General features: G+C 40.1%; 2 protein-coding genes across 5 annotated transcripts in view; both read right to left on the bottom strand.

Annotated features, from left to right (window-relative positions):
- TXNDC11 (thioredoxin domain containing 11) overlaps positions 1–3735 on the bottom strand; it is a 35120-nt gene extending 31385 nt beyond the window's left edge. Inside the window, exon 1 of one of the 2 annotated variants that reach the window (XM_080386832.1) lies at positions 3407–3735. In XM_080386832.1, coding sequence (XP_080242958.1) covers positions 3407–3552 — 146 coding nt within the window. In that variant the 5' untranslated portion in view covers positions 3553–3735. The remainder of the gene's footprint in view (positions 1–3406) is intronic. The other variant, XM_080386833.1, reaches the window with a different exon arrangement.
- Positions 3736–3946: 211 nt separating this feature from the next.
- The window catches only part of ZC3H7A (zinc finger CCCH-type containing 7A), a 30088-nt gene continuing 16086 nt past the window's right edge, over positions 3947–17948 (bottom strand). For 2 of the 3 annotated variants that reach the window (XM_080386831.1, XM_080386830.1), the window contains exons 11-23: positions 17557–17621; positions 16625–16817; positions 14799–14960; positions 13997–14193; positions 13664–13761; positions 12482–12663; positions 10350–10426; positions 9695–9828; positions 9233–9338; positions 8412–8520; positions 7816–7949; positions 7321–7484; positions 3947–6004 (exon numbers count right to left, since the gene is read on the bottom strand). In XM_080386831.1, coding sequence (XP_080242957.1) covers positions 5815–6004; positions 7321–7484; positions 7816–7949; positions 8412–8520; positions 9233–9338; positions 9695–9828; positions 10350–10426; positions 12482–12663; positions 13664–13761; positions 13997–14193; positions 14799–14960; positions 16625–16817; positions 17557–17621 — 1811 coding nt within the window. In that variant the 3' untranslated portion in view covers positions 3947–5814. Of the gene's footprint in view, positions 6005–7320; positions 7485–7815; positions 7966–8411; positions 8521–9232; positions 9339–9694; positions 9829–10349; positions 10427–12481; positions 12664–13663; positions 13762–13996; positions 14194–14798; positions 14961–16624; positions 16818–17556; positions 17622–17948 lie in introns of those variants that run through there. The other variant, XR_013928000.1, reaches the window with a different exon arrangement.

A 17948-nucleotide genomic window follows, 5' to 3' on the forward strand; every position in this document is an offset into this window, starting at 1 on the left:
TTCAGAATCCAGAATTTTGAAAATACTAACTGGTTCCTCATGTTTACAATTCATTTATTGCACTACTGAAAAAAAATCACATTTTCACACACAGATGGCCAACACTCTAGTTTCTTCTATGGACTTCTACCTTTGTCCCTTCCCTTCTCCCCCAGTCATAACCTAGCACCTCCTTTTCCAGCCCTTAGGTTCTTATGTCACTTCATAACCAACACCTTCGGTTCCCGACTCCTGCACCCTGTGCTTACCCAAGCTGCTAGCTTCTCCCGGTGATTCCTAACTGCCAGCTGGACAGGACACACCACCGATGCACTATGGCTCTAATTCACAGGTCAGCGCACCTGGATTAGTTGCTAAAAGCGAAACGCGGCAGCTAAGTGTTGATCTCACACTAACATGTACTTCTTCAGAGATACTAACTAGAATTTCTCCTCCTCTTTAACTAGTTTCATGAAAATGAATGACCTAAATATGTTTAAAACTGCTGTTTTCTACAATTAATTAAACTGAAAGTGCACAAAAGAGTTACAGCATAAGCCTTAAAAATGTGATACAAAATTGGCTCCACATTGCATGAAACCGTAAAACATACCAACAGAAGTCCCATGACATGAATGAGTCAGAAACTATGTGGCTACCTTCAAATATGAAAAAGCCTCCAGTAATTATTAAAGAACAAAACACAATACATCAATAGTTAGCAGCTTCTTAAGCTGACTTGCTCTGTAGCGTCTCCCTCTGCAAAACCAAATGCATAACACAGCACTGCCATGCAGTTCCCAGGTTTACAAACAGAATAGTGCTCCGAACCCCTAAAAATTATGCAAGTGTAAACTGAGGATTACAGAATAAACGATTGTGCAAACACAATCATCAAATACTGTCTATTAAGATACTGATTGCGTTATTTACCTGCTGCACGGAGCCTATAAAACCTTAAACCTCATTTCAACAGAACAACCTGGTAATAAAGAAAAGCAGCTGCAAGCGCCTGTAGGATCAGCCCCTTTGACTGCAAGGTCCTCAGAGCGGGGTTGTCTGGAAAGTCATTTGCATAGTGCCAGAAATCATTCAGGTTCTAAACCACAAGTTGCCCGCAACAGTACGTTCAGCCAGGCTTCATTTGGCTATTCCCCGAGCCACTATAAACCAGCAACACCTCAAACCCCACCAAAGGATTGTGCTGTAAAGGCATTTTCCCTTTCCACACTTTTTATCCACCGGTCTCCAGAAGTCCCATGTTGCAGCCGTAGGGACGGCACTGTGGGGCTGCGAGCGGCGCCGGAGAGCCCCGCGCCGTCCCCGCCGCGCCACGCGTGGACGCCCGCCCCCCCGCCAGCCCCGACACGCGTGTCTGCGCACAGCGGGCGACCCACCGAGCCAGCGCACCCCTTCACACACGGTAAAGCGACCTTTGACACTTTGAACAGCTGTTCACAATTACGTTTAGTCACAATTGTCACTGGTTCTCACAAACCACCTCCCCATTTAAAGGTACCGCGTTCTTCTTTTTTCCACCCCACAAGTTCTGTGGGGAGGGGGCTTTGTTAGTAGGGGGCTTCCTTTGCTCGAGGGTGGATCTTTAAGCATGCTAATATGGACAGTTCCCACGCACTTGAAGTAATTTCTGTTAGGTCTCATTAACCACTTGATTCTCCTGGAGCTTACCTTCTGGTGCCCCAGCTTGACACACTTACGGTGTGTGCTCCTTCTCCCAAGGCCATGTTTTGTTAACCATTTGTAAGGATTAACTAACTTCCCTGGTTTTCAAATTCTTGTTTTTCACTATAGATATTTACATATTTCTTTTTTCTTTCTCTTTAAGTAATTGTTACCAATAGCTACACATGGAATTATCACCCTTGAGTGTGTCTATGTTTCTGACAGCAACAGAACAGGGAATACTTTCCTGATACTAGTTTACCTTTTTAACTACAATCTGAAAAGCCAAACCCCTTGAATCAACTTTCCTGTAGAGTACAGGGTGGTGAGAAGCACATTCCAAGCACATTCCATTTGTGAGCTTTCAAACACGGCTAGCAGTAAAATAAAAGGAGCATGCAGGTTTTAAATAAAAGGGGAGCAGGAAGAAAACAGAAGCACCATTGTAAGTGCAAAACGACAACAACAAAAAAATCCATTCAATAGACAGTAAAACAGGGAAGTAGTTAACTTCAGAAATCCTTCACCATACGTTCGGTAATATGACAAGAGCTTTACACTTTAATCTAAATTATCCAGTCACTGCAAGACAAGACTGCCAGGCAGAGGCACTGCTGCTCATAGAGCAACTCACATACAGGCTTAAAATTCACTCCGGCTCAAACCATACATCCTCTGCAGGCAGGTGAGAAAAGAAGGCCTCACTACTTTTCAGAGGCATTACCTGTGAATCAAGCACTTCTTGGAATAAAAATTTGTCAGATTTTGCAGAACAGGACAGTAATCAGATCCTTATGGCCTTTTCCCACTCACTCAATTAAAACCCAAATGCAGTAAATGTTCTTAAATTACTCTACTTGTAAATTAAGGACTTGCGGCACGGCACCGCTGCCTTGGCCTAAAGCATGGAACCGGCTAAAGCATGGAGCTGCCGCCTTGGCCTAAAGCCCCCCAGGCCACACAGGCCCCAGCCCCCACAGCCCCAGGCTCCCACGCGCAGGAGCCAAAGGCACCGTGCTCCGGCTCCCACGGGGAGCACCACCAGATCGGGGTGGGGGTGGGGGGTAAAGCCGCACAGCGCCTCCCTATCTGAAGCAGGTGCAGGTGACTGGGGTGCCACCACGAACGGGAGCCAGAAAAGACCTGCCGCTCCCCACGCTGCACCCCCAGCCGGCTGAGGAGAGGGGCTCAGCCCTTTCGCGGCTACGCGGGGTACGAGCAGCTCCCTGGGCTGGAGGAAACCAGCATTTTCCAGAAAGCGCCTGTCCCTCAGGTGCATGTGCAGCCACGCGCCAACCACCACACCCCAACGCCCTCGGTCAAGGCGTGTGTGTCCCAAAGCCACCGCCGCTTCTTCCCGCCCAGGGCCCTGCGCAGGGAGCAGGGCGCTCCCCCTGCCCCGGCAGCCCCTGCCCTACGCAGGGCGCTGGGCCCCGCGTCCCCCGCCGCCACACGCCGCCGAGCTGCGACGGTGCCCGCCCGCCACACGGGCCCGGCCAACGTTGCCATGGCGATCGCATGTCGTCGGGCCCAGCAGGAAGATGTCTGCCTGCCCCTCAGCCGGGCCGGCCCCGCGCGGAGCCCGCCCACAGAGCGCGGGGCGCCGCCACAGCGGGCACCAGGGGTCGCGCCCCGGGCGGTCACCGGCCCCGCCGCCGGCAGCTCCGGCCCGGCCGCCGGGGCACGCACCCCCGCCGAGCCGCGCCCGCTCCCCTGAGGCCGCCCCCCCCCCCCCCTTCGTTACCTGCAGGTGACTTTGAGGGCGACGAGGAAGGCGCAGCCCAGCACGATGGCTGCGCCGCACAGCAGCTCGGGCCGCCGCGCCATCTGGGCGGCGCGGGGCCGCAGCCGAGGGGCAGCCGCGGGGCCGGAGCCGCCGCATAACGACATCGCCCCCGGCCGAGGCGGGGAGCCTGCGGGCAACGAGCCGCTCCCGCTCGCACACGTCTCCCTACAGCCCGCCTGTCATCCGCGCCGGGGCGGCCCCTCCGCGGGCGAACCCGCCGCCGCCACGTCGCGCCGCCCGAGCAGGCGCAGAGGCGGCCGGGGCAGGCGGCACCGCGGGGCGGGGAGCGGGGGGGGGGGGGAGCGGCCCGCCGGCGGGAGAGGCCCGGGTGCCTCCGCGCGCTGCCCGCCCGCAGCCTCGGGAAGGGGGGCCGGGGGTCCCCGTGGCACGGCCGCAGCCACCCCCCCCCTCCCCGGGATCGGCGGGGTCCCCTCCAGAAGCGACCACCCCCCACCCATACCCCCCGCAGCAAAACAGTAAAGATTTCACACTGTCCTTACAGAACAAGGGTTTCATGTTTAGTTTTGTCTAGAATTACTTCCAATAATTTACAGAGCACTTACATTAAACAGTGAAAGCATGAAATTGAGAAAACAATTCAGAAAGGCACACGATACAGTCTGGTTGTCACATAACGGTGTCCATAGCACTCTACGTCAACCTCCATTTATTACAATGTAAGAAAACGGGCACTGCAGCAGGTGGCATTGCATACTCCCTATGCATACTGTACATCCCGTTCCACGGACTCCAGCCCAGCCTGTAAGGGAACAGCCACCTCGCAGGTTCCCCCGGCCCTGGCCAAAACATGGTTAGTATTTGTTGTGCTTTTCCTTCAGGAAAGCAAAAGGGACACAGCATCCAGGTTCATCATGTGTATGAGCATCACTGAACTTTGGTTCAATACCGTTTACATACACAATATGTGGCCAATGACTACATTCAAACTACTGAAGTCATTCTTAAAGCTCTTCTAATTATATAAGGTCAGCCAACAACAGAGAAAAATACTCTCAAGAGGATGGAGACATCAGTCATGGGGAAAAAAAAGAAACTAGCTTTAGCTCTTTCAAATGAATGGCTGAAAGCAGCTTAGTTTTTTTAAAAAAAACACAAACAAAACCCCCCCCCAAAAAAAACAAAAAACACACAACAAACAAAATTAAGCCAAACCAAGCAAGCTGAAAGTACAATCTGCAGAGAAGCCAAAACACAACAGAAGCTCCAGCGACTGTAAAGCCCAAAGGCTCGTCAGCCAGATGTCACCTCGGTCCATGAATGGTTTTCCACTTCCCCGAGTCTGCAGGAACCGCCATCCGACATCCCATCCACCCTGCTGCAGAGGCTGTGCTTCGTGCCCAAGTTAAAAGCCTGAAAACGTCCCAGCACTGCGTAGCTCCAAAACGCTTGTCTACTTCTCAAGTTATTAGTTGGCCATTTTTGTTATTGCAGTGATGCGATGAGCTAATGACAATACAGAAAACTCAAACAAGTAGCTGGAGGCACAAATACCAACTTACTAAAATTTTAGCTACAGGTGCTGAAGCTTTTGCTAATAGGCAAATCATTGTTTGCTTGTTTTTACAAAATCTCAAGCCTGAGAGGCTACATGCAGAAAACAGCTTTGTGTAAAGTTCTCTTTATTACAGGCAACATTAGTCCATACAATAATACACAATACTGACATACAAGTGTAATCTTTCAAAATCATCATTTAAACAGCAAAGACCAAGAAACAGAATTTTAACTACTTCATTTTCAAAAATTAATATGTTTTCCTCCCAAGATCCTTTTTCAGTAAATTATATTGAAACATACAAATAGAGAAAAAATACCCATTCAACATATATTGTAGTTAAATGGTTATTTTGTTTAAAATCTTTAATAAGAAAATCCTTTTTAGCAACCTACATATAGATAAGTAACAAACTTTGTTTTAAACAGATCCTCTCCATTAAAAGATCTGAAGAATTTTCATCCATCATTTTCTTCTTAGTCCATAACACTCTCTTTTGCAATACCTTGATACCTTAAAGTTTTTCAACTGAAGGACTGATACTAGGGGGCTTCCTAGATAGTACAACCTCTTCCCCCCCCCCCCCCACTTCTATTTCCTAACTTTCTGTCCAACAGAAGGTGAGTAAGCACATAATACTTCAGATTTTTTTTTAATCACCACTCTGTTTCATGAGAGCATAGACAGGTCTGCTCAATCCCCCTAAATCTACTATATTTTGCTGTTCAGGAGGAACAATATATGCCAATAAAAGCAGAAAACCTGCAGCTTTTCTGTCACATGCTTTTGATTATTGTCAAATTTTCTGGCTTATGCTTCCAGCTGATAACATGTATGTGTCATCTCAGTATTAGTTTAAATCTTTAAACAAAAAACTATATTTTCCAAAGTCATTATCACTGGGAGCAATCAAGTGGTCTTTTCTTGCTTTGCTGAGCTTCATTCTTAAAACTTGTCTTCGTTCTTCCCACTCATGGAGTTCAGCATTTCCATGGGCAAATTTACAGTTGTTTCCTTCAGTGCAAGTACCAGCCATATATCTGTTAAGACAGATTTCAAATAGTGTTTTCACAGAATTATCATGATCCATATTGTATCTAAGTATTTTCTTCTGGTCACGTTTTTCAAATACACTAAAAATATTAAGGAAAAAACCCTGGAAGAGTACTTTAAGTAAGTAACGATACTAATTCTGTTCAGCATTTGATTATATTTTTTTCCCAGCTGCTAAGTATTTGTAAAGGACAAAAGGACAAAGCTCCTTTCTTTGTTCTTCATGCTCCTACTTTATTGACTCATTTCACGCTTGAAACCTTTCATTTCATCAGGTCAAATTATCAAGTAAATGAATACCTTATCTTTTAAGTCCCTAAGCTAAAGAACCACCATTGTTAAAAAAAAAAAAAAATTAACTACCCTTTGCTAACTAAATTTTGGGTTTAGGTACTCAGTATGACTTAATCTGTTTTATCCTAGTATTTTTTACTAAGTTACAAGCACACCAGTTTGTATTCACTTTATACAGCACATCAACGGTTATTAGCATTCAAAACATAAAATACATTTAGGATGTTATTAAAAATTTAGTAAGGGGATGCATGTAAGGTTCCACGCAGACTGCAAACAAAAAATAACTCGCTTTATATGCTGTGCAATTTCTCAAGATCTCGAAGTCATTCAAAACCTTTAACTTGAAATGGAGTAACAAAGGTATTCATACCAGTCAAGTGAATCTTAACTCCAGAATGCAGATCCCAAAGTTTTTAGCCTTCCAAAACTATTACAACAGTGAAAATAACTTTCAACAGATTTGCAAAAAAATCAACAGCAGTCAGGAAAACAGGCTGCAGTTCAGAATTAAAGGGAGCAGCAAACATACAACCAATGCTGGGGAAAACCAACACGTATTGGAAGTTCTCTTCCACATGTTCATAAACGACTTCCAATAGCAAATACCCAACTTTAACAGATCTGTTTTGATGCTAACAACATTTCTACTTGCCTTAAAGTGCCCATATCACTGTCCAGCTAGGTACTGTTCTTGTGTTCCACGGGTAATTAATATATAGATGCCTAAGTAAACTTGCAATAATACCAGCAATATTTTATGCAGCTGCAGTAAACTTGCAACCATTGAATAACATCACATAAGCAATTAATTCGGTTCCACAATTAGGCACCTTGTCACTCCCTGAGTAATAATAGTAAGTGTTAAAATACCATTAATTACTTAATTTCTTCTTGAAAGATGCATGCAAAACAAGAAATACTACAAACATTGTCTGTCAACTGCCTTAATTATTTATACTATGAACTGTCATTTTTCAGCATTTTTAACATCTTAAAAACCACATACCTATCACAAATGCTAAAATATCCTGTTGGAAAGCGATACTGCCAGCAGTTTTGATCGTCCTCAGTGTGGAAAACCTTCTCTTTATGCTTTTCAGAAGAAATGTGACCTTGCCATTGCTTCTCACTATTACAGTTCTTTCCACACATCCAACAGTGAAAATCCACCTGTTTTACAGGGAATTTGAAAACAAAACATTGAGAATTCAATACTGTAACCACAGAACTGCTCCTAATACATTTTGAACATTTTCTTTATGTTGGCCTGTAAATTGCTGTTTACCTAAAGAGATACAGTTATTTAAACAATCACCTGAGGTTTACGATCTCCACTGGCTTTACAGTGTCAGTTAAAGTCTGCATTTAGTGTAGCTAGCTACCACCTAAGGAAGCACCAAGAAATTAAGGGCAACAATGTATGTTACTGGTTACGGGGGGAATAAAAGGCAAAACAAAACCCCACAAGTTTGAATTTGGAGTTATACCTATGATTACTTACTGTAACTTCAGCATAGTCAGTCGGCATGTGAATTTGCTTCCCATTCTCTTTGTTTGCCTGTGCAGCTGTATCATCTCCTTTTTCTGGTTTTTGACTTTTTAGCCATATGTCATACAACTGCTCCAAGTCTTGAACTAATGAGAGCAGAAGCTAAAATAAGTAATTAGCAATTAAGGCAAGAGTTTGAGAATGCTAGATGAATGATTTGAGTTTGCAAGCATAATTCAGTCCCCACCTACTGTAAGAAGAAAAAAGGAAGGACACAATATAGACAGTTGCACAGTTTAGAGACAAGAGCCAAGAGCAGTATGAATCTCTGGCTACTAACCAAGACCCATTTCTGCCTACCTAGGGGAAGTAAGATGTTACACATTTCTGAACAGGCACCCAAAGTACAGGTAACAATTGTGCCACCAGGTAACAACTGTGCTGCTGTGAATCAACACCTCAATTTCGAAGTACTAATATAAACTATGCTACAGTTCTTTGTAAATTTAGCCTGCTTTCTTGCAGACCATGATATTATCATTTATGTCATTTATTACTCTTGATTTCTGATTTTTCAGTTCTACCCAGTAATTTGCTCTTCTACTTACTGCTGTTCTCCTTCATATAGGTCCACATCTCTCTTTCCTCAGGACTGTGAGCAAATGAGCAGTTTCCATCATACTGACACTTCTTGCCTGAAGCAATATGATTGCACAACTGGAATGTGAATAAAAAAAAATATCCTTACGAATATAAAGTAAAATGGATGATAGTAGAAAATGGTTTGGGTTTTGATTTTTTTTTTCCAGTCTTGGCTAGTGTTCCCCCTCCCAGTCAGACATGTATTTGTTGTCAGGCTCTGGAACAGGCTGCCCAGGGAAATGGTTGAGTCACCATCCCTGGAGGTGTTCAAAAGATGTGCAGATGTGGCACTTAGGGACATGGTTTAGTGGTGGACTTCGCAGCACTAGGTTAACAGTTGGACTCAATGATCTTAAAAGTTCTTTCCAACCTAAACAATTCTATGATTTATTTCACATTAAAAAAAAATCATCTTCATTTTATAAAAACCTCATGTATTGTAGTTAGAAAGAACAAACTGCTGGAAGCAAGTACTATGGCTGTTTTTTGCCTCTGACCAGATTACCAAACCACAGATACGTTTGAACTCTTTCTGAAATATTTACTGGAAATAGTAAGAACTTAGTTAAATCACTTTAAAAAGTTATTAACTTCCAGATGAGAAAGGGCTTCAGTAATAACGTGTGAGATCAGTGCTCTTCAAAGGCTGAATTCTGTAGAAACACTATAAATATATTCCCACCAACTCCCACGGGAATTTCTGCAGAACTGACTAAATCAGCCCAATTACCAGTATTTTCCAGTTATTTATTTTCTTCACTAAAAATTTTGGCTTAGGTTAACATACATCAAATTGCAGAGGCACTTGTTTCTTTGCGGGAAGAGGACGAATGGTCATCCACTTCTTACGTTCATTAGACATTACTAGCACCACACGGCGATCTTTGGTCCATCTACAAACCAGATGCATTCAATGAAAGAAAATATATTAAAAAAAGGACACACAGTGTACACAGAAGCAGAACCAAGAAACCCCAGAAAGGTTCTTTATAAAGCTTTCACCACATATTTGAGATTTAACTAAATTCTACTGAAACTTTACCGTAACTGATAATTAAAAAAAAACCAAAGCAAACAGCCAAAGTGTTTCTCCTTACCAATTATTCACATACTACAAAAACTACTGTGTTCTGTTTCAGCATGACTTTTTATTTCCTTGTATGACTCTTTCCCAAGCAGTAACAAAGTTTGCCAAAAGAGGTTTTAAACGGCTGACAGAGTAAAATTTTCACAGTTTGGTCTTACTTACGGGTGTCTGGCCTTTGCACTACAGTACTTTTTGTTTCTGTCTGGCTCATTAACTTGACCATTTCTCCAGCACTGACCACAAACAAACTTCATCTTCAAATTAAGTGATCCATACTTCATTTGGTTCCCAAGGATCTTAAGCCAAAAAAATAACAACAACAATAAAAGGTATTTTGTATCTGCACAGAAATTCATACACAATCATGAATTCCAGAAGCAGACGCTACACTGCATGCCTTGTAATAGTTTAGCTTCTAATTTCAAACCAGACATTTCTTTAAAAATGCATTTTTATTTAACTTATTTCTGATTTATGTGTAGGTACCCAGAATTTGTGATAATATATACAAACTAAACACATAAAAGTCCTACATATTGAAGAGTTAATTAATTGCCCTATGGCAGCTGACTTTGAAATTATATTTAGGTTTTAAATCCACCTATGACAGAAAAAGTGAAGTAAAAAAAGAGCTGCATAAAAGCAAAGCGGGTATTTTAGTGTGAGTGAGCAAGCTGAAGAAAGCCTAAAGTGAAAGATTATTGGAAGAGAGCATTAAAAAAGTAATTTCTAAAATAAGCTACATTATACACAGAGACAGAAAAAGAATTATCACCAAAGTCACTGTGGCATTAGTTTAATGGAAAAATGAAAATACCTGTGATCCATGTGCACTAGCTTCCATGTTCTGCCAGTATTTCTTTGATTCTTGAACAATAGTATCATGCAAAATACCTATAAAGAAAGGGGGAAAGTTCTTCAGCACTTACAACTGTTATAGAATTACACACATGCTCAAACTGGAATGCTACAGAAGCCCCAAAGTTTTTATCCATTTTTCTTTTTATATATTGTGTACATACACTCAGACACTCACCTGTGGGTGTAGACATATGTCCACATCCATACACACACACACATATACACTGAAGAATCACGAGAGCCTCCAAACCAGAAAAATTGTATGTATCATCACATCAAAAAGCAAACATCAAAGTTTGTTAAACTGCAGAATGCTCAAATAAGATGCATGTTTGAGTATTTATTTAAACATAATGTACTAAAGCCCTAATGACAATCTAATTAGAAAAGCTACATTTTATTACAGACCACAGAAAAACTACCCAAAATGCAAGCTAACAGACACCAGATTGCTTCTGCCTTCTTTACAAAGATTTTAAACAAGCCCTTGTTGATTAGGTTCTGTTCCAAAAAAAAATAAATTCTTATTAATGCTTTGTATAAGGTTCCTATTAGAGCTATACACTGTTCACATACACTGTAACATTTACTGCACTCGTTCCACATAAATACAGACTGTTACCTGTGTTTGGATTTGAGGTTCGGTAAAATGTTTCTTTCCTAAGGTAGCATTCCTTTTACTTACCACACCTTACACTCACAAGAGGAGCCTCATTCAAAGAGCAAAGACTGAGTTTTTACTGACTTTGGCAAAGCATGACTGCGTGAACACATCATAAAATAAAAAATATGCCTCCTGTGGCACATCAAGTTTCTTGGAGAACCCAACCCCTACTTCAAAATAGAAATTATAGCGTAAGCGTTTTCTATCCTTGCCTTTGTAGGGGTGGCTGGTAAGAAAATAACTATTTTACTTTCACATAGAAACTTCTAAAGGCTCATCCCAGGAGAGACAGAACAGGGAATAGGCAAAGAAAGCCATCTCTTGCCTCTGTTTGATTTCCTTCCTCCAAAATGTTCAGGTCAGTATTTACCTGAGCAAGAATCTAGACAGAAGGGTGCAGCAACAAGGAGCCTCTTCTTCAAAGAACAGGCAGACAAGGATAAATCACAGACGTAAAGGGGCAAAACCACCAGAAACACTGTAACACATTGGGATTGCAAAATTTTCCTTTTTTCCTCTGTGCATCACAATGATCCAACATGATTACTTAATCAGTGAAGTACTGCTCTCATACAGAGCCACGTAGGAAGAATGAGCAACTGTTACGTGCTACAAATTATTTACCACTAACAGGTCAATTGCTTTTTCTAAAAAAAAAAATAATAAAAAAATAAAGTCAGTCATGGAGAGTTTGGAACTCATGACCAAGAAATGGACTTTAAGTACAGATATGTCATTCAAAAGCTATCCACTAGAAATGAAGCAGTAAAATTTTTTATCTTCACAGAAGCCAACAAAAACAAGCAAGATCAACAAAAAGCAGCCTAAATGTCCTTCGTAAGCAAGAACAGAAAAATACTTAAGCTTTATCAACACATACACTAATAAGAGCCACAGTAACAAACTGGAAAGATTTCTTTTCTGGCTCACTATGTAAGAATATCAGAATGGCACTAAGCTAAAAGAAAGGTTTAACTGTGGAAAAACTTGACTCTTGTACTGGGGGATGCAGGGAAACAATGGCAAAAAATTATTATTTCAGGTTTTTGTTTCAGTGCTCTGTGAAAAAGAAATTTGATCAATATCTTCCAAACTTTGAAGGTTTAAAAATAAAAACAAATCTAGTTCGATTTAGATTTAATATCTACTCAAGACTTCTAGTTTTGTTCCAAGGAAAAAAAAAATCTAATCATATTGAGTAGTTTTGACAGTTTTTATTACCAAAAACTTGCTAATTTTGAATAGCTAGTAGCCTACTCAGTACTTTTCATCATGTTTACATTACTGTTTATTGAATATGCTGTATCGAAGATTCCAGCAAATTCTAAGTGAATGCAGTGATTCCAACATGCTAATTTCATAAGGGAGGCGACACAAGGAAGAAGCAGCATTACAATGAAAAGTGAGCATTTTACCAAACATACCTGTTTCCTTTTGCATTATCCAGACTTTAAGCTCTACCAGACTGTGAGCATAAAAGCATTTATCCTCTCGTAAACAGCCATAATGCACCTCGTGCCTGCAAAGGTCAAGCTGACATCGAACTTGAAAAGGGCGGATTTTCGAATATTTCACCATAGTTTCTCGCAAAATGTGGACAAGGCACCTGTTTTGAAAACAGTGTTTTAGATACTGGTTAAAATTAATTTGCCCATGTGTGGAAAACCATGTAAAATAACCATCCTCCATCACAGCTTATTCAAATGTCTTTTTAACACTTTTAACTTGAAATCAGAAAGCCAAAATAGGTTCCAGAAGGAAGTAGCATATAATTATCATTTCTAGGCTGAGTAAACCAGTATCACAAAACAGTACTCTGGGGAAATCCAGAGGTCCCTCTTCTGCAAAGCATTACTGAATTCAATCCAGCTGGATCACCGGGTTCCAAGAGGGAAAGCATATCATGTCCCCTTTCAAGTATATATCCCGATCTAATTACAAGTATTTATTCTTTTGTAGAGCACCATTAAAGAAAGAGTTGATGCATCACTGTAACAGCCTAGCTCTTACAGCTGTAACGTTTCCTCAGTATAGGGGAGTACAAACAAAGTAATTAAACTGCTCCCACTTACGTTACCATCATATAAAAATGTAAGTCTATTAATTGTCCAAAACTTATTTAATAAAAACACTTTCCCATGCTTTTTTATCAACTGTATTAATAAAGAACACGGTCTACTTGAGACACTGTAATTAAGGTAAACCTGTTCTTAACAGTTAAAACTACAGCAAAATAAGCAAACCAGACTGAAGAAAGAGCAAACATGAATTCCTATATTAATTTAACATCATACATCAATTTACATCAATGCAGCTCAGTGGTAGATGAGCTATTAACAAACTGACACTAAAACAGTCAGATTCAAACATGAGGGTGGATGCACTAATTTTTAATGCACTAATAAAAACCATACTTCTCTTTTAATTTAGTTACATGAGACAATCCTTGTTCACAACGTTTGACTTCTCAATACCGCCAAAGCATAACAGTCTGTTACCAAGGACGAGAAGTTCATCAACAGGTAAGAAATCGAAGTCAATATTTAAAAAATGCCGTGAAACCTGTGCTTTTAATTTGAAACAAAGAGATGGTATTTCAGACATACTTGTTATCTTCAAAGTCATGCATAGCAGGATGAGAACAAGAAGATGAGTTATCCTTGTTCCTTTTGCTTATTATTCTGGGTTTGTGATCAAAACATTTCTGGAATACAAAAACAGATAATTATAGCTTATGTACTTTATACATTTAAAAATATACCTTACCTTAAAAATTTTAAGAGACTTCAAGTAGTCTCTAATCTAAAGCTAGCCAGACTATTACTGAACATGCATCTCAAAATTTACAAAATAAGTCATGCATGAACCACAGCATTTCTTTCCAGGTAATTTTATTATCTATTATAACTTTTATTGTGTCATTAGAAATAAAGCAGCACCTCACAAAGAAACATAAATAATCCATGATGTTCTTGAAGAAGTCGGGACACAGTCAAGTTGATCTTTCCGTTTCCTCCAAAAAGAGCCTCTCGACTAAAGGCTCCTTTGCGCTCCAGCGTCCACACATCGATCTCCTCTTGACAATACGCAAATGTGCAATGACCTGGGTATCTACATTCCTCTTCAGCAGCAACATCTGAAATGGTAACATGGAATATGACATCGCTATTACACAACTTTGATTGGAAACTATTCTTAAAACTTCCACTAACTCACTTTCAAATGTTTTTAATAAAAAAGGTGCATCTATTGTAAATGGGTCACTGAAATCTAACAGAAGAAAAACCTTAATGCTGAAGGACTTGCTGAAAATGTAAAACTCCCCAGAAAGGCTGATGCACACCTCCATCAACTACCCTTTTCTAGTCTAAGGCAACAGTGCTGAGAACCCAGAATACCCTTTGCTTAAATACAGCTGTTAATTAAACCATGAGTCACCTTGCCTACATCATAAGTAGAGGTTCATACTGCAAAAATCTGACAAGAATGCATTTTTCTTATTGTTTGAATAGTGACAGCTCAGCATTTGGAAGCAAAGTTATTCATGGAGAGTAACAGTACAGAAACACAGTGCATGTTCTCTAGATAATCACATGAATGCTCAAAATATGGTTCTCCTTACAGCCTTTGAAAACACAAACAACCCAGCAACATTCCTTTTCCACCTCCCATGAGCAAGAAAAAGCTAAACTATATAACTCTGAGAGTAGGCATTAATATTTTACCATCTATAACACGTACCTTTACATATATAATATGGTCCTACATACTGTGTCTTTGTTGGTCTTGGGCGTATTTTTTTCCATGATTTATCTTCAGAGTTTTTTATTCTGCCAATTAGAATATCCTTCTTACATTTATGTTCTAAACCGGGATGGTAAGCATAATCCAATAATTTAGGACCTGAAACAATCACAGACGATTTCTTATATTTGCATAAGTTGCAGCATACATTTACCATTTCCATACACAGATTGGCACATAAGCCCGAAAGCAAGTACATGAACACACTGTATAGAATTCCTACTTGCACCAGCAACTCTGAAGAACCAAAAGTCATTAACAGCTACGTAGAGCAGAATAGGAAAAAAACCTCAGTACTTACAAAAGGACCATTCTCAGCAAGAAAAAACCCACAAGTTATCTGTGGAGGGACGCTGTGTTACAACCTTAAGATTACTTTAGGAGAGCCACAAATTGCTACCGTCTTTCAAATTCCAAAGCATGTATTTCTAAAACACTAATTTTAAACTTAAATTGTTTATTTATAACAAGTCAATGCAGATGAATTCCAAGGATCAGCATCAGCTCTCTTAACCTTCAACTGTTATAGTATCAGAACAGTTAATATGTTCAGAGACAAAATTCACTATGGAGGAAGCATACACGTGCCCAAACCATGAATGCCAATACCAGAACTTTGAGATTTTGGAAATAAAAATACTCCTAGCTTTACACTCTGTCTTTAGGACAATACTGTGAAGTGAAGATTACATTACCACCAAAATGAAGACAACAAGGATAGTCTGAAGACAAGCAATTCTCGATGAATTTTGCTATTTAAGGGACCCTTGACAAGAAGCTGATAGAATGGTACAATTTCAAAAGGAGGTAGTAAAAGCAGGACACACTTAAAGGCTTTGACAGAGATGCAAAAAAACAGAAGAAATTGATGTTTTGATACAAGAAGTGAAGTTAGGAACATGCTAAGTAATTCCAGCAGTATTTTATAGTTCCTGTTTTTAACAGATTGTGTTCTATGTTTTTTCAAACATGCCTTCATGTATTTACTTTGCTTCTAAAAGTAATTCTAAACTAATACAAAAGTTTTTAAAACTACAATAGTCATCCCCTAAATATCTCAATACGATTCTTTATTAGCATAGCAGTATCAATTGATACCTGTAACTTGAAACACAATGCTTATTTTTAAGATTAGTCGTAATAAAAGCTACTGCCTCTAGAATATGGCTCTGTTTAACAGCAACAGCTCAGGCCTACAAGATTAGTTATATTAAAGCCCAATGCTAGTTAGGATTCTTTGAGTCAATACAGTGGAGTTAATTATTACTAAGGTTTGGAAGCCTCTGGATTATGATTTAGAATTAGTTTCAAAGAAGAATAAAACAGATGGGATGTGAAGGTTACCAGGTACTTTGAACTGCAGTTCAATTCCCCATGGCCAATCAGAGAGAGTATTGCAAGTTTTTTTTAGTCTTGAGTAAAGGTGTCATTCTTCACCGTACCCTGGGGGTGGGGAGGAAAGCGAATACAGAATATGAACAACCTCACATACAGGTTGGGGAAAATGTGTGGTGATTCGTGGTGGGTTTAGGAATCAAGAAACTATTAGGATAAGAAATAAAGACAAGAAGAAAGAAGATAAAATAGCTGTTGGAACATTTTACCAGTTCCTTAATCATAGGATCACACTACACCTGCAAAGAACAAGTCAGGGTTAACACTGTTTAGAAGACAACAGTATTTCAATTTACAAATATTGAAATGTTAAATGCACGCTTTTATTTTTTTAAAAATCAACCAAACTGAGTTGAAAAGCACCTTACCTTTTTTGACAAAACATAACTGGCAGGCCTGTCTTAGCTCATGTGTGCCTTCTAATGGGTTTCTTCCAGTAAGTGCTGAAGATACAGGTATATTAGCAGTTGCACTGCTACAAACATTTGAAAAGTCATTTCTAGTTTGGCCTGCAATTCCCATGTAATTTTCAGACCCAAACAAACTACTAGGGCCATTTATCTGTTGGAAGAAAGCATATTTTACTCCATCCATATAATTTAATTTAGCTACAATTACAATTTAACCTACTGAAATGATTCTTCAAAGCATAGGAAGACTACACACACACACACACAAAAAAAAAATCATAATCCAAACTTAAACCACATGTCTAAGAAGGGACACAAGAGATTTTACAAAAGCCACATACCCAGCACAACTTAAGCATATAACAAGACCCAACCAGGTATAGGGAGAACAGCAGCACTTGCCAGGCTAATTATTACTCCATCCTGGCTCATGGGGATGCAATCCTTAATGCCATCCTTCCCCATACAATCAATGGCCAGCAACACTATTGGAAACATACAGCACGACCAGAACACCAAGGCCGGGCAGATCCTCAGACACAAGGTGATCTCTGCTCTGCTCTTCTAACTAGGACAGCTCTCCACAATTCCTACTATTTGGCAGTCAGATCATAAGAGCATTTCTTTCTTAGATTGGTTATTTTACACTTCCATGGTATTTCACAGCAAGTTCCCCGGAAAAGTGGCTATGAGAGTAGTCAAAGTTTGCATATATAAAATAAACCTTTGTAAATTTTTTCTTGTGTTCAATTACTGTTGCTGACCGCTGCTGTACAACTGTTTTCCAAGCCAGAGCCATATTTTAATGTTAAGAGTGCATATTTTAAAATCAGAAACTTCTACTGGAAAAATTAAGATCTATGTTAAGCCTTCAAGGCGTTAATACTTACAAACAATGGGGAATTATTGCTGCTAAGTGTTGGTGTTCCATCTCTAGAAGCTGAACTTGAGAGGTCTAAAGGAATAAAAAGTTGTTTTAATTATTCCATTTACTCAAAACATCCTATGTAAAAAATCATTTATCATTCCTGAGAAGTAGAAGTATCAAAGGTCTGGGGTTTTGACTAACAACAAAGGTTTTTTGGTTTGCTGTGATTATTTTTTTCAGTTATGTAAAAGCCCCTTGTAAGCATCTGGGCTGAAAAATTACTAGGTAATGTTCTTCAATATAACCATCTGATTAACATCAGCAGTAGCTTCACAGGCATATGCTGAAGCAACATGAAGATACTTGTGCAGTACAAAAAGGGTAGCTAAATAAGCAATAGCTGACCATCAAAAA

Source organism: Falco punctatus, assembly GCF_963210335.1.
Source record: "Falco punctatus genome assembly, chromosome: 4".
In the NCBI taxonomy this organism is placed as follows: Eukaryota; Metazoa; Chordata; class Aves; order Falconiformes; family Falconidae; genus Falco; species Falco punctatus.